The 16,631-nt window shown below is 49.8% G+C and overlaps 2 protein-coding genes across 2 annotated transcripts in view; one reads left to right on the top strand and one right to left on the bottom strand.

The window, feature by feature from the left end:
* The window catches only part of LOC144601263 (glutathione S-transferase omega-1-like), a 131,536-nt gene that overhangs the window by 7,192 nt on the left and 107,713 nt on the right, over positions 1–16,631 (bottom strand). The window lies entirely within an intron of this gene.
* The window catches only part of pdcd11 (programmed cell death 11), a 39,571-nt gene that overhangs the window by 3,902 nt on the left and 19,038 nt on the right, over positions 1–16,631 (top strand). Inside the window, exons 6-19 of the mRNA XM_078413278.1 lie at positions 702–825; positions 2,224–2,405; positions 2,638–2,745; positions 4,010–4,216; positions 4,675–4,799; positions 5,786–5,846; positions 6,832–6,978; positions 8,588–8,839; positions 9,225–9,380; positions 10,520–10,714; positions 11,740–11,814; positions 13,140–13,235; positions 14,391–14,610; positions 15,628–15,777. Coding sequence (XP_078269404.1) covers positions 702–825; positions 2,224–2,405; positions 2,638–2,745; positions 4,010–4,216; positions 4,675–4,799; positions 5,786–5,846; positions 6,832–6,978; positions 8,588–8,839; positions 9,225–9,380; positions 10,520–10,714; positions 11,740–11,814; positions 13,140–13,235; positions 14,391–14,610; positions 15,628–15,777 — 2,098 coding nt within the window. The remainder of the gene's footprint in view (positions 1–701; positions 826–2,223; positions 2,406–2,637; positions 2,746–4,009; positions 4,217–4,674; positions 4,800–5,785; positions 5,847–6,831; positions 6,979–8,587; positions 8,840–9,224; positions 9,381–10,519; positions 10,715–11,739; positions 11,815–13,139; positions 13,236–14,390; positions 14,611–15,627; positions 15,778–16,631) is intronic.

Below are 16,631 nucleotides of genomic sequence, written 5' to 3'. Positions count from 1 at the left end.
CCAGCAAAGGGTCGCCCACTGTATCTGTTTGCCCGGTAAAGGGTCGCCCACTGCATCCTCTCGTTAAGCCTTGCTTGTCAATGGTTCTTGACCCCCATGAAGAAAATTAAACGGCCTTTTTGGCTTTGTTCTTGGTGGTCGTTTTATTGGAATAATATACACGAGACATGAGTGGCAGTTAACTTTTTTATTTGTGATAACTTGTCGGACAAGGAGACAGTTAAGAGACTGTTCTACAGACTTGAAGCATGCGGCATTTTTATACCATTTTTGGTAGCAGCCATGCGAAGTTCGTCGCGTACACCGTTTACAAGGTTAACCGTTGTGATCCAGCACTCTAATTTTCCCCCTCATCACCACGGCCTTATCACCAAAAAAAACAAGCCACACAGGTGTTCAGGTTTTTGGCTGAGTGTGTCTGTGTGACCAGACATGCTTAGCATGTCTATGCTTCAGCATGGAGAGCTGAAGGGAAACCACTGGAGTATGGTTCGATTCCCAAGGTATGAAGTGCTGTCCGTGCTCATTGCAAGATGGAAGATCGGCTCAGTTCCCTGCAACCCGTTGCCCAGTTGCAGCAACAGCACCGGAGGAGAGGCCTGCTGAGCATCTCTCTTGTTTTGTTTTAATTTCTGCTCTGCATGGTTCCGGCTGCTGTTCACAGTTTGCTGCTCTCTCTCTCTCTCTCTCTCTCTCTCCAGCTGCTCTCTGGCTGTGTATCCAGTGTGGAGGACCACGGCTATTTGGTTGACATTGGAGTCAAGGTCACCAAGGCCTTCCTGTCGCAACAGAAAGCCCAGGAGTACGTTAAAAACAGGAACCAAGGTAGGCCATCCTCGGGAGCAGTCTCTGTTACCGGGTCAGCTCTTCATGCGCCGCAGAATTGGAAAGAGGTCGTAAACTATCTATGTAACTCTGAACAGTGTCACTTGGTCAAACGCCAGGTATCGGAGTGCTGACTGTCTTGCCCACACACTAGCACTCAGTTGCCAATCTTTTCACGCCATGCTTATTAGAACACAGAACAGTACAGCACAGGAATAAGTCCATCGACCCACAATGTCTGTGCTGAACATGCTCCTAAGACCATCTCTTATCTACCTGCACGTAACCAATGCCCCTCCATTCTCTCCATGTCCACGTGTCTATCTAAAAGTCCTTTATACGCCACTATTGTATCTGCTTCAACCCCCACTCCTAGCAGCGGCTCCAGGCACTCACCACCCTCTGTTTAATAAACTTGACCCGCACAACTCCTTTAAGCTTTGCCCCACTCATTTTATTCCTGTCATAAAGGTTGAAACCACACACCACTGGATTTAAGGACGGCTTCTTCCCCACTGTTATTAGGCTACTGATCGTTCCTCCCATAAGCTAGAGTTTAGTCCTGCTCTTCCAACATACTAGGTTAATTCCCGGAATGGCGGGACTGTCATATGTTGAAAGACTGGAGCGACTAGGCTTGTATACACTGGAATTTAGAAGGATGAGAGGGGATCTTATCGAAACGTATAAGATTATTAAGGGGTTGGACACGTTAGAGGCAGGAAACATGTTCCCAATGTTGGGGGAGTCCAGAACCAGGGGCCACAGTTTAAGAATAAGGGGTAGGCCTATTAGAACGGAGATGAGGAAAAACTTTTTCAGTCAGAGAGTTGTGAATCTGTGGAATTCTCTGCCACAGAAGGCAATGGCCAGTTCTCTGAATGCATTCAAGAGAGAACTAGATAGAGCTCTTAAGGATAGCAGAGTCAGGGGGTATGGGGAGAAGGCAAGAACGGGGTACTGATTGAGAATGATCAGCCATTATCACATTGAATGGCGGTGCTGGCTCGAAGGGCCGAATTGCCTCCTCCTGCACCTATTGTCTATTCCGGACCTTGCTTTTTTTCTCTGTAACTGCGACACTATAACACTGTAACAGCATATGTTGCACTCTGATATTTTTCTGTTTACACTACCTGTTTTACTTGTTTATGGCCTGATTGTACTGGTATGTCATGTATGATTTAACTGGATAGATTGCAAAGCTTTTCACGGTATCTGTACACGTGACAATAATAATTTGATGCTGCAATGCTCCCCAGCAACTTCCTAACTGGTGAGAATGCCTTATTCGCTAGAGCACACTGAGAATGAGTTGGCAATTGAATGATACTCAACAATGGCGATAAATCTTTCATGAACTATTTGGTATTTTCTTGCTTGTTTTGCTGGCACCAGGACTGCCTCTCCGCGTTGGTCAGTATCTGAACGTCCTGTTGGAGGCGATAAAGGACAACGGCCGATTCGCCCAGCTTTCAGTCCGTACCAACGATGTTGCCACGGCAATGGCGGCTGACGATCAGAATTGGGGCTTTGGTAACCTGCTGCCGGGGCTGGTGGTGAATGCCGAAGTTCAGAAGGTACAGCTCTTGGGATCATGTATTGTCCTCCATTCCCTGAAGGTGGAAGCTTCCCCAAGATCCCTGTTAAATCTCTCCCCGCCCATCTTTAGCCTGTGCCCTCCAATTCAGGAATTGCTTGTCCTGGGGAACATTTGCTTTGTCCATGCAACTCATGACACGCACTTCCCCAGACTCTGACCCATGCCAAGAGACTTATTTTGGACTTCTGCTGATTTTATTTTTATTCCAGGTGAACCCCCATAGTCTGGTTCTGCAGTTCCTCTCTGACCTGTCAGGCACTGTGGACTTCAATCACCTGGACCCACAGAAAGTTGGGAACTACCGCACCGGTCAAAAGGTGAGCTCATGGGAATAGTGGATGTACCATCAGAACATCGCGTGAACGGGAATAAGGAGAGAGTGATGAGTTCTTGACAAACGTGAGAGTAACTGCAAGATGGAGCAGTAAAGATCCAGTGGGTCACAAGTGTTTAATTGTCATCTGTACCAACAACGGGACAATGAAATTGTTACATGGTGCATGTTAAACGCAGTTACACACAAAAAAATCAATAATACAACAAAGAATCACTAATACTAGATATCCATACCTGTGCAAAACCGAAGTGAGTGGTTACGACTGAAGATACGATTGGTAGAAGATCACAGTCCCGTGATTCTGTCCCATTCAGTTGAAACCAGCCCCCAGTCCCTTCATGAGTAGTCCAGCAAACTGGTGGGATATTTTCAGCAGGAAATTCTCTGAATTATCCTCCCTGACACCCAAGGGCTATCAAGAACTAGTTCAAGGAAACAATGGTAACACATGTGGTTTTAATGTCAAGTTTACATGAGACAGCAGACGCTGGAATCCTGGGCAAAGGACAAAGTGCTGCAGGAACTCAGCAATCAGGCCGCATCTGTGGATGGAAATGGACAATGTTTCTGGTCGGGACACTTGTTCAGCCTGATGATGCTATCTGGCCTGTCTATTCCCTCTACAGGTGCTGACTGACTTGCTGTCTGTGTGGACACAATGAGCTGAATGTCGTAAAGAAATAAGCTCTTGTGTGTTCACTGTTCCGTTTGGCACTTCCAGCATGGAAACAGGCCCTTTGGCGCACCGAGTCCAGGCTGACCATCGATCAGCCATTCACACAGGTTCTACATTATTCCACTTTTGCATTCACTCCTCTCATACGAGGGGCAATTTGCAGAGGTCTATAAACCTACATGTCTTTGTGATGTGGGAGGAAACGGGAGCACCCGGAGGAAATTCACACGGTCACAGAGATAACATGCAAACTCCACTCGCACCCGAGGTCAGCATCGAATCTGGGTGTCCAGGCAGGGGAAATCAAGAACCATAGGTTTAAAGTGAGAAGGGAAATTATTAAATAGGGCCCTGAGGTGTCATGTTTTCACACACGGTGGTGGATGTATGGAACGAGCTGCGGGTGAAGGTAGTAGAGGCAGGTACGTGGATAGGAATGGTTTAGTTGGATATGGGAAATCTTGGGCGAATGGAACTAGTTTGGATGTGGCGTGGACGAGTTGGTGCAAAGGACCTGTTTCCGTGCTGTGTGACTCTGGCTCTCTGACTGCGCTGCGTTCTCCACCAGGTGAAGGCCTGCGTACTGTACCTGCACCCCGACTCCAAGTCCGTGCACCTGACGCTGCGGTCCCTCTTCCTGCAGCCGGGCACAGCGGTGCAGCTGCCCAGTGGCCCGCCCGTCAGCAAGGTGCTGCCGCACTGCACCGTCGTCTACTACCAAAAGGGCGCTGGCGTCACCTTCCGGGCGGAAGATGGATCGTTCGTTTACTCTCGCGTAAGTCTCTTCCCCCACGCGAACCTTTTCCCCAGGGTGGATATGTGAAAGACACTCGGGACAATTTAATGAAACCAATTAACCTACAAACCTGATTTATTCACAAAATGCTGGAGTAACTCAGCAGGTCAGGCAGCATCTCGGGAGAGAAGGAATGGGTGACGTTTCGGGTCGAGACCCTTCTTCAAACCTACAAACCTGCACGTCTTGGGAATGTGGTGGGGAACTGGAGCATCCGGGGAAAACCCACACAGTCACGGGGAGAATGTACAAACTCTGTACAGACAGCACCCGTGGTCAGGATCGAACCAAGTTCTCTGGTGCTGTGAGGCAGCGACACTACCTCTGTGCCGCCCCAGGCATCGGTGCAGGGCTGCCATTTGTAGGGTAGCTGCATTTTGTTCTGAGGCTTCACATCTTAACCGTCAGCTCTTAACTCCTGGTCCTTGTTGTTGCAGGTGTTCCACTTGTCGGACACCAAGATGCCGTCTGCTGCTAACGTGTTTAGGAAGGGCACCCAGCACCGGTGCAGGGTCATTGACCATGCCCCCATGGAGCAGATGGCCCTGGTGTCACTGAAAACGTGAGTGTCTGTATCCTGCTCCTGTGAGCATGCACCAATGGCAATGGCGCATTGTTGTGTTTTTGTAGAGGGATATCATGGATTACCGAAGGGACATGTCTGCAGTGGCACAACAGTGTGTAAGAGAGACAGCAAGGGTTACGTGCAGATTGAAGCTCCTTCAGTGCAGACCCACCAAATATTCCCAGACAGCAAACATGGGTTAGACAGATTAGAGCTGCCCTCGTGCTGAACACTTGCGCGCTCTCGGGACAGAGACTGCATAGGTTAGGCACAGAGTAAAGCTCCCTCAAGACCATCCACTTACACACTCCTGGGTGTGTACACACTTCACACAAGGTGAAGTTCCCTCTACACCGGCCCAACACACTCCCGTGGTCAGACACACAGTGAAGCTCCCTCTGCATTATCCCATCATACACTCCCGCGGTCAGACACAGAGTGAAGCTCCCTCTGCATTGGCCCATCACACACTCCCGCGGTCAGGCACAGAGTGAAGCTCCCTCTACACCGTCCCAGGCCTTCCGTGAGCACTGTAAGGAGGTCGAGTGTAATATTGATGAGGATGACGTTACTTTAAAATTGATGTCTGGTGTTTTGCAAACACAGTTTTGATTGTGTTACTTTTTTGGTATGTTTTTATTTTCTGGATAAAAGTTTTTGTATTTTAAAGAAGCAGCAATGGTGCGGATTAGGTTCTGATTAATGCTTCCTCCACAAAACAAACGGGTTAGACACTGAATGACACTCCCTCTACTCTGTCCCACCATACCCTCCCCGGGTGGGTTAGACAGGTACAGACACTGATCATCTGGTGATGTACTATTCTAAACTGGGGTGTGCGCTTTTGTGTTTTGGAATGATGCTCAGAGACCTTTGACTGGAGCCTTGTTTCCAGGCTCCAATGGAGAGCAGAGACCTGAGGAATGTACCCGAGTGGCTGGGTCCACTGAGCTTCTCACTTATGCTGTATTTTCCATTTTCAGGAGCATTATTGAAGCCGCCTTTCTGAGGTATCAGGACATCCTCCCAGGGCAGGTGATTGAGGTAGGTGTGTCCGGGAAAGCTCCCACGCTGCGTACCGGAGGCCTCGAGTTCCACATCGTTCCAGCTTCGCCCACAGCTCCTGATTAACTGGTTACCCCCTACTCTTCTCTGCCTCCTCCCATCGTACTCTTCAGCCCACCGAGTCCGTGCCGACACAGTGACCATCCCATACACTAGCACTACCCTACACACTAGGGACAATTTTACAACTTGTGGAAGCCAATTAACCTACAAACCTGTACGTGTTTGGAGTGTGGGAGGAAACCGGAGAAAACCCAGGCGGTCACAGGGAGAACGTACAAACTCCGTACAGACAGCACCCATAGTCAGGATCGCACCTAGGTCTGTGACACTGGCAGCAGCTCTAGCGCTGTGCCGCCCCCTGCTGTTTGTCCTTCAGCCCAGCTTGTGCCACTTGCTCCATCCCTGCCTGTGATGTGGGACTTGCCAGCAGAACCAACCCAACTAGCCTGTGCCTGTCAGGCTCCTCTCTCACACCCAGCCCAGCGGACCAGTCTGGCCTGAAGCTCTTGTCCGACATCTTTCACTCGACCCTTATCTCTGTAACACAAGCCCAGATAACATCCTGTTGAATCTCTTCTACACTCATTCTAACTCAATGTCGTCCTCCCTGTAACTGCAAACAGGATTCCAAGTGTGGGAAGCTGTAATAAAAAAGGAACTGCAGATGATGGTTTATACCAAAGATAGACACACAATCCTGGAGTAATCCAGTGGGTCAGGTAGCATTTCTAGAGAACCTAGATAGTAATGTTTTGGGTCCGCACCCTTATTCAGACGTCCGAAGAAGGGTCCCGACCCGACACATTGCCTATTCATGTTCTCCACAGATGCTGCCTGACCTGCTGAGTTGCTCCAGCACTTTGTGTCTATCTGTGGGAAGTTGCCTTGGTTCATGCAAAAGGGTAATTTTGGTGTCAAACGGTTTTCTCATCCGTGTCCTTTGTGCGTTGCTGCATTTCAGTGCAAGGTGGCCTCCCTGGAGAAATTTGGGGTACTTGTAACATTGACGGACCGCATCAGGGGACTGGTGCCTCGAACCCATCTGGCTAATGTCCCACTGCAGCATCCAGAGAAAATGTACAGTGTGGAAGACAAGATTAAGTGCAGGGTAAGTGTGCCCAATGTCTGACACAGTGTGGAGAGAATGGGGCTAGGTACAGAGTCTTCACGGCGGTGCAGCATGGGGAAGTGGGACAGTGTGGTCTCTGGTACGGAGAGGAGAGTGGCAGTGGCAGTGGCAGTGTGGTGTCTGTTACAGAGTGGGAAAGGAGAGTGGCGGTAGCAGAGTGGTCTGTTACAGAGTGGGAGGGGGAGAGGGGCGGTGTGGTCTCTGGTACAGAGAGGGAGGGTGGAGGGGCGGTGCGGTCTCTGGTACAGGGGGGAGGGTAGAGGGGCAGTGTGGTCTCTGGTACAGAGAGGGAGGGGCGAGGGGCGGTGTGGTCTCTGGTACAGAGAGGGAGGGGCGAGGGGCGGTGTGGTCTCTGGTACAGGGGGGAGGGGAGAGGGGCGGTGTGGTCTCTGGTACAGAGAGGGAGGGTAGAGGGGCGGTGCGGTCTCTGGTACAGGGGGGGAGGGTAGAGGGGCAGTGTGGTCTCTGGTACAGAGAGGGAGGGACGAGGGGCGGTGTGGTCTCTGGTACAGAGAGGGAGGGGCGAGGGGCGGTGTGGTCTCTGGTACAGGGGGGAGGGGAGAGGGGCGGTGTGGTCTCTGGTACAGAGAGGGAGGGTAGAGGGGCGGTGTGGTCTCTGGTACAGAGAGGGAGGGACGAGGGGCGGTGTGGTCTCTGGTACAGGGGGGAGGGGAGAGGGGCGGTGTGGTCTCTGGTACAGGGGGAGAGGGGAGAGGGGCGGTGTGGTCTCCGGGCACAGTCCGGGAGAGAGGGCAGTGTGCATTGTTTGCTGTCTGGTACAATGTGTAAGAGAGGGCTGTGTGCATTATGTTCATTGTCTGGGCCTATGTGTGAGAGGACAGTGTGAAATGGCCTCTAAATCTCTAGGCACTCTGCTCACAGATACCTCTGCTGCAAAGAAAAGTCCCTCAGTACCTCTACTGAGGCAAGTAATCCTCCATTACATTCCAGATACATTCCTAGTCACATTGTCCACTTGTGTTGGCAGACACATATTATACCTCTTCTTTAGTACTTTGTCAGTATATCCTAGTCTGATCAGAATGAAATGCCCTGTATCCACTTGCTGTAGATCTGTCCATCTCACTAGTGTTGCTCTGCAACCCATTATTACCCTCCTCCCTATTTATAACCTCGCCAATCTATATATGTCATCTGCAAACTTGTTTCTCTTTGATCCTCTGAATTGCTTTATTATTTGCCTCCCACAACTCATTCTGTCCTCCTGTGTGACTAGGCTAGACTAAACCTCTCATAAGCTATCTTTGACCTTCTTTATCTGTCTTTGATGTCCCACGACATCCAGGCCTCCTCAGTCCTTGCCCCTTCACCATTATCAGAATAAGTTGTCTCTGATCTCCCTCTGTTCCATTTTGAATGTCTCCCACCGATGGCTGCCCCGGTCTACTTTTGCCAGGACCTGTCTTATTAATCCAGGTCTGAAGAAGGATCCTGACCTGAAACACCACCTTTCCATGTCCTCCAGCAATGCTGCCTGACCCTCTGAGTTTTACTCCAGCGCTTTCTAAACCACCACCTGCAGTTCCTTGTATCTCCATAACCCAGTTGACCTTTGCCTCCCCCTCAGGTGTTGAAGGTGAACGCTGAGACCAAGAGGATCACGTTGACCCGGAAGAAGACGCTGGTGGGGTCAAAGCTTGCTGTCATCACCAGCTACGCGGAGGCGGTGCCCGGGCTGGTTGCCCACGGATACATCGTGTGCGTGAAGCCATTCGGCTGCATCGTGTGTTTCTACGGTGACGTGCGGGGGCTGGTCCCGCGGCATGAACTGAGCGCCCAGCCCCCCGCTTCCCCCGAGGACGTCTTCTACGTCGGACAGGTGAGAGGAGCGGGGCGCGGTCCAACACTTTCCTGTGCCCACTATCGTATCTTCAGGGCACCGCGGTGGCACAGCTGGGAGAATCAGCGCTTCACCGCGTCTGAGTCCCAGATTTCATCCTAACCTGGGTGCTGTCTGTGTGGAGTTTGCGCATTATCCCTGTGACCGTGTGGGTTTCCACCAGGTGCTCCGGTTTCCTCCCACAGTCCAAAGGCGTGTGGGTTTGGATGTTAATTGGCCCTCTGCAACTTGCCCCTAGCGTATAGGGAGCGGATGAGAAAATGGGATAACAGGGAACCAGTGTGAACGGGTGGTCGGTGGGCCGAAGGGCCTGGTTCCATGCTGTATCTCTAAACTAAACGTTGCACTTTCACCCCTTGCCCAGGTTGTGAAGGCCACCGTCCTGAAATGTAACCCAGCCCAGGAGAGGCTGCTGCTCTCATTTATGTCCCCCAGAGAGGACGCCGGATGGGACCCAGGGGCCGGAGCTGATGGAGGTCTACAGGGGAGGGAAGGAGCCACTGCATACCCAACTGGAAAGGTATGGGATGGGGAGGCTGTTGAGTCCGCAGCATGAGCGTTACAGTGAGACACAACCACCGCTACCTGCATTCTGCAAGCTTCAAGGTGGCCGATGCAAGGGATGAGGCTGACCCTTAGCTTACAGCCCTACATTGGGGAAAAGCTGCTTTCAATAGTGTAGGAGAGGAGCTGTGGGGAGCAGATGCTAGTGCATAAAACAATAGCTGGCAAGCAGGAGTCATTTGTATATAAAATTATGGAGGCATAGATAGGGCAGAATGTCAGAGACCTTTACCCCAGGGTGTGAATATCAAAGACTTGAGGGCATACCTTTAAGGTTATAGGGCAATGTTTTATAGGAGAAGTGTGAGAGCAAGTTTTTTTTTTACACATAGGGTGGTGGCTGCCAGGGGTGGTGGTGGAGGCAGTGGCTTTTAAGAGATTTGAATGTGCAGGGAATGTTTGGATTTTGTGCAGGCAAATAAGAGTTGGTCTTGGCATCATCTTCGGCACAGGTGTTGTGGGCCGATGGACCTGATCTGGTGGTGCACTGTTCTATGGTTTTGAAGGATAGGTTGTAAGAGTTTAGGGCCAGAATATTCCAGGAAGGATGACAGAAGGTGGCAAGATTAGGAAACTGGGCGATAAACAATATTGAAGTTTTAATTGAGGAAAATGGGAAAGATGGAATTTACCCCCAACAAGTACAACGTAATCTATTTCAGGATGTTAAGTAGAGGTGGGACTTGTACCTCAGTGAGGCACAATCCACCAGGCCAAGGTGCAGGGCCTGGTTTTTGTAGGGTGAAAGTGCGCAGAGCTACAGAACCAAGGCAAAAGGGTGGTGAATCTGTGGAATTCATTGCCACAGACGGCTGTGGAGGCTAAGTTATTGGATATTTTTAAGGTGGAGATTGCCAGATTTTTGATTAGAAAGGATGACGGAGGTTGTGGGGAGAAGGCAGAAGAATGGGGTTGTGAGGGAAAGCTACATCGGCCATGATTGAATGGTGGAGTAGACGATGAGGCAAATGGCCTAATTCTGCTCCTATTGCTTATGAAAAGTGACTCCGGGGTCTGAATGGCGTGTTCCGTCAGCTAGTCCGTTGAAGTACGTGCCTGCTGCTAATGTATTTCCCTTTGTTGTATCTCCGTCAGGTTGTGGATGTGAAAGTGTTGGCCAAGGCCAAGGATGGGCTAGAGGTGTCCATCCTGCCCGAGCACACGGCTGCCTTCCTGCCCACCACACACCTCTCGGACCACGTGAGCATCTGCCCGGTCCTGGCAGAGAGACTGAGGGTGGATGACGTCATCTCCGGCGTGCTGTGCTGGGGCCGAGCCAACAACAGGATTGTATCCTTCGGCCCACTCCCTAAACCCCGGATTCATGTGTCAAGGCCTGACCCAGGCCTCATGAGACGGCTGCGCTAATCTTTGTTAGGTCAACCCTGTCGTGTGCACAAATACGGTAAATACAGCTACAATGAAAACTCTGCTTACAGCAGCATCACCCACAGATAACATTAACAAATAAATACTGTGCAAAAAATGAACAAGACATTAGTGCAAAAAGATAATAGGAATATTGCAAGGGGTGGTCTGCAGTATTCCCTTGCTGAGTAGGGTTAGGGTTGTGCGGGTTTGTTCAACAACCTGATGGTTGTAGGAAAGTAACTTTTCCTGAAGCAGGTGGTGTGGAACTTCAGGCTTCTGTACCCCCTGCCCGTAGGTGGCAGTGAGAAGAGGGCATGGCCTGGATTGTGGGGAGGCTTGACTTTGGAGGCAGCACCTCCTGCAGATGCTTTTGATGGGGTGCCTGTGATGGACTGGGCTAAATCCACTGCTCTCTGTAGCCTCTTGTGATTCTGTGCTTTGGAATGCCGTACCAGGCCACGATGCAATCACTCTGGCTGGTTTCCACAGTGCCTCTGTAAATGTTTAAGAGTATTCACTGATATATTGCATACTTCTAAGTCTGAATACTTTGAGTTTGAAGAAAGATTCCGACCCGAAACGTCACCCGCCCTTTTTCTCCACAGGTGCTGCCTGGCCGGCTGAATCACTGCAACACTTTGTGTCTATCTTGAATACTTCTAAGAGCTCTAAAGGCTATCTTCCCCTTGTTTTTTAAATCTAATTTAATTTTCCTCCGCTGGTGGTTTTAGTCGGTTTTTCGGTAGTTTGCAGGTTCACAGGCTTCAGTTTAATTCTTGCAATCTGAGTTGGTTTAAGTTTGACTAATTCTGCCACTGGTTTGTGAGTTGCTGTGACAGTTCTCTTCAGCCAGTGGTCTTGGCTCACTCTGTCGTGGACAGGACTACTTCACCTCTGGCCTGTCTCCTGCAATAAGCACTTGCTGACCTTAACCCCTTTCTCAGATTCTTTGCAGAAAGCCAGTATTACTGGCTTTTATCGAGCAAGGCCCAGTGGCGAAGGATTTTACAGAGCTCCAGGTGAGGTGGCAAGTTCTCCCAACCCCGTTATACTCGTGTGCCATATTCTAAAAGCAACATATAGTTGCGTGGCGTCTGTAACCTATGCAAATCTACTTCCACTAAACAAAATCTGACACGGGCCTTGTCTACTGCTTCTGCTGGTCCCAATGTGGCCTCCTGTACATCGGCGAGACCAACCATAGATCAGGTGACCGCTTTGCCAAGCACGAGTGCTTGGTCCACCAAGGCTGCTGGACCTGGTTGCTAACCATTTAATTCCCATTCCCATACTGGCCTTTCTGTCATAACACAAAGCGCTGGAGTAACTCAGAGGGTCAGGCAGCCTTGGTGGTGGGGATGGATAGGTCAAGTTTCGGGTCGGGCCCCTTAGGAAGTCGGACCCGAAACGTCGTCTGTCCATTCCCTCTACAGGGGCTGCTTGACCTGCTGAGTTCTCCCAGCACTTTGAGTTCTGCTCAAAATGTCCACATCTGCAGTTTCTTGGATCTGTGCTCTTTCCAGAGTGAGGCCTCAAACAAACCTAAGGAAAAGCACTTCATATTCTGCTTGGGAAACTTATAACCCAATGGTATGAACATTGAATTCTCCAAGTTCCAGTAATATCTCTTTCTCCTCCTCCCCCAATCCTCTCTTTCCTGTGCCCTCTTCCCACCCTAGCCAACCTGCTCCTTTTCCCCACTCCATACGTTCATCGCACTCTTCCCCAAGCCCCATTTTTCCTTTTATCCATCTTCTTTCTCCTCCCCTGACACCTTCCACCAACATTCCTCCCTCTGGCTTTATATTTCGTTCTCTCTCCTTTTCTGGCACCATTTTGTCTCCTTTTCATCTTGACTGTCACTTACTCCACCCATCACCACCCCCCCACACCAGTATCACTTGCCAGGCTTTGTCCCACTCCCAACTCTCTTCAAGTTTTCTTCCCGTCCCTCCACCATCTGTTTAAAGAAAGGTTCCAACTCGAAACACCTCTCAGGTGTTATTCTCCACGTTTGTTGCCTGACCCACTGAATTCCTCCAGCACGTTATCAAAGTAGGTGAATGAAAGCTTGGTCCTTTTTCCCTGTGGCTATCAAACTACAACTCCTCCCCCTTCTGTGGTGAGGTAGACAGTGACTGATTCTTTCCCCCCCCACCCATCTTTGCACATCCCCAATCTTTTCCACTCGTCACTTTAATCTCATGTATCTTGTGTTTTGTGACTGTTGGCAGACAAAAATTTCCCTCCCTGGATAAATAAAGTTCTATCGTATCGTCATAGGGCGGGGGGAATGATGCTAACAAAAGGCGTGTTGTAACTGCTTGCCTCTCTCTGCTCCCAGGTGGGAATGGTGATGCCAGCAATGGTGAAGAACGTCATGCCGTACGGCGTGTTTGTGGAGTTTGCGCATGGACTTTTTGGCCTGGCTCCCAAAGCTGTGAGTCTCGTTTCCTATTCCAGTGTACGGTCGGTGACATCGTGTGCCCTGGTTGGCGTGGACCTTGCATGCGTGCTCTCTTCCAGCAAGGCAGTTAATGCTGTAGAAGAGCGTGTACTGCACAGCACGTGTCACTGGCTGGAATCTAATCAGAGTTTGGGGAAATTATAGACCGGATAACAGATACTCAGGAGTTGCAGACTGGAATGTAGCCGAGCAGCACAGGGAATTTGCAGATGATACAACGGACATTCAATGGTGAATTATAGGAAGGGATCTAATCTAAGCTTTAGCGGATTTATAATCAGAATAATGTATAGTCCAAAAGTCACGGGTGGGAATTTCGGTGCATAAAATTGAGAGCCATAGATAGGGTAGACAGAGCCTTTTTCCCAGGTTAGAATCGTCAAAGACAGAGGACATAGCTTTAAGGTGAAAGGGGCAAAGTTTAAAGGGGATGTGTGGGGCACATTTTTTAACAGGGAGTGGTGGGTGTCTGGAACCTGCTGCCAGGGGTGGTGGTGGTGGCAGATATAATAGTGGCATTTTAGAGCCATTTAGGAAAGCAGGGATATGGAGGGATACCGACTGTGCAAGCATATAGGAATTGGTCTTGGCATCATGTTCACCAGGTGTATTACAACTGAAGACTCTGTTCTTGTTCTGTACTATGTTCTATGTGATCTTATTGAGTTTGAGTTTCAGCGTGGAAACAGGCCCTTCGGCCCATCAAGTTTGCGCCAACTAACAATCACCCATACACTAGTTCTATGTTAGCCCAGTTTTCCATCCTGCGCACAAGGAACAATTTACAGAAGCCAATTAACCTACAAACCTGTACGCCTTTGGAATGTGGGACAAAACCGGAGCACCCGGAGAAACCCCATGCAGTCACAGGAAGAACGTACAGACATCATCTGAGGTCAGGATTGAACCTGGATCTCTGGCGCTATAAGGCAGCAACTTTTCCTCTGTGCTATTGTGCCGCCCTGCCATCCTTCAACCTAATTTGATGATTATGATTAGAATAACAGCCAGCAAGAGCTGTGAGCTGGAGTATAGTTGAGGTGTTGAAGTTGAGGAGTGGGTTCATATGAGCACCAGTTTGTTCCTGGGAGTGGTGATTGTGGCATGTGATCATTTCTGCTTCCCCAGGCCATGTGTGACAAGTTTGTCACCAACACGGGGGACCACTTTGTGGTGGGACAGACCGTGATTGCCATGGTGACGAACCTGGACTCGGAGAAGAGGCGAGCGTTGCTGACTCTGAAGGTGTCGGACTGTGGGTCCGGCGACGCTGACCGGGAGAGCCTGGCCCTCTTGAGGCAGTACCTGGCGGAGCTGGAGCTCATCAGGGCCTACATGGGCCGGAGGGGTAATGTCACAATAACTGGTGCGGGGAGGCAGCAAGCTGTCTGGCTCAGTATCGGGGGAACAACCGCGGGACAGGATAAGTGGGAGGATATTCAGCCACCATGTTGCTGTTCAGTGGGCTGGTCTGGAGCATCATTCAATCTACCTGTGGTTCTGCAACTACACACATCCTTTATAATTTAAAAAAATAATCACAGCTTTGAGCTACTTCCTCTGCCAACCTCCCCCAGCTTGTCCTTGAATCTCTGACCTTTAGGGAGTAGAGAATCCCAGGATTTAGAGCAGAGCACAGTGCTGGAGGACGTCAGTGGGTCAATAAACCATGACCAGAAGACGGGAGCAGAATTAGGCCATTCAGCCCATCGAGTCTCCTACGCCATTTGATCATGAATGATCTATCTTTCCCTCTCAACCGGATTCTCCTGTCTTCTCCTCATAGCCCCTGACACCCATACTAATCAATCTCCACCTTAAAAAATATCCATTGACTTGACCTCTACTGCTGTCTGTGGCAATGAATTCCACAGATTCGACAACCTCCGACTAAAGAAATTCCTCTTTTCCATTTTAAAGATAGGTTCTTTTATTCCAAAGCTGTGGTCTTGACTCTAATTACTGGAAACATCCTGTCCACATTCACTCTATCTCCCAAGACAATCAAAGACAGTCCATAGTTTACAGTTGAGATTAGCGTTTGAGTCTGTTTTTTGGGGGAAATCTATTCTTCAACCTGCTGGTAATGGTGAAATGTAACATCATATTCTCTCTGTTTAGGTCATTATTCACACTACATTACCTCCTCTGTTAGATCTGCCTTTAATGTGCAGCCTAGGACTGTCCATGTATATCCCTGTGGGAGTTTTTTTTTTGCCTGACATCAATGACACATAATACACTGGTGTTAAGACGTTACAGGCTGGAGTGTAATGGAAGGGACGGGGTGGGGGTTCTACAGAGAACGCCTGGTGTGGGGCACAGGTTGTAAGCTGCAGATGTTGACCCTTGTTTGTTGTTACAGATTCCCCGGTGGTTGCCAGTCTGAGCCGCCTGTTCATCGGAGAGAGGCTGGAGCTCACCGTGGATGCAGAGAGGCCTGACGGGACAATGACCTTCACCTGTGAGGCCGTTGCCGGTCTGACAGTCACAGCCAGTTGCTATCACCAAAGGGGTGCGTTCACATCTGGTGTGTTGGCGTTCCGGCTGAGGGGGAGGGGGCAGACCTCCACGAGTCAGCATTTATCTTGTCCCCGAGCCAAGAGTTCAAACCACATGCCGCAATCAGAGTCTTTAGTGAGGCCCTGCTGCCTGGGTTGTGTCGTTTTATTGAGCTGAACATTTGTTGCCCATGTGGCCTGGTTCCATAGAACATTACAGCATAGTAACAGGTCTTTCGACCCACAATGTCTGTGTGCCGAACATAATTTTTATGTCCCCGCCCTCCCCTACCCTAGTCGTCCTATCAGTTCCACTGTATCCCTCTTGTTAGCACACCTTCCACAGCCACCAATGGGCCATTATGGTCTCCACCCTTCCTGACGTCATCTGTTATCGGCCCTGATTTGTTCTGTTCTTTTCTCGCCTCGTTTGATCCTCCCCCCCCAGCCCACCTCTATTTTCAACCTGAAGAAGAGTCGTGGGTCAGAGGTGCTGCCTGACCCGCGAGGTTAATCCAGCATTTTGTGTCTACTTTCGGTACAAACCAGCATCTGCAGTTCCTTCCTACTCATAGTGTCGTTCATCTCCTCTGCCTACATGTGATCCATTCCTGGCATATCCATATGTCATTCTAACAGTCTCTTAAACACCCTTATCATATCTGCTTCTGACACCACCCCTGGCAGCACGATCCAGGCACCCATCATTCTCTTTTTAACAAAAATAACTTGTCCCACACATCTGTTTTAAACTTTGTCTCCTCCCACCTTAAAGCTGTGCTCTCTAGTCTTGAACATTTCCACTCTGGGACAAATATTCTGACTGTCTACCCTATCTGTGCCTATAATATTTTCATATATTTCTAAT

Source organism: Rhinoraja longicauda, chromosome 16 (assembly GCF_053455715.1).
Source record: "Rhinoraja longicauda isolate Sanriku21f chromosome 16, sRhiLon1.1, whole genome shotgun sequence".
Taxonomy (NCBI): Eukaryota; Metazoa; Chordata; class Chondrichthyes; order Rajiformes; family Arhynchobatidae; genus Rhinoraja; species Rhinoraja longicauda.
The sequence above is the reverse complement of the archived record's forward strand: the minus strand, read 5'-3'. Positions and strand labels throughout refer to the sequence as shown.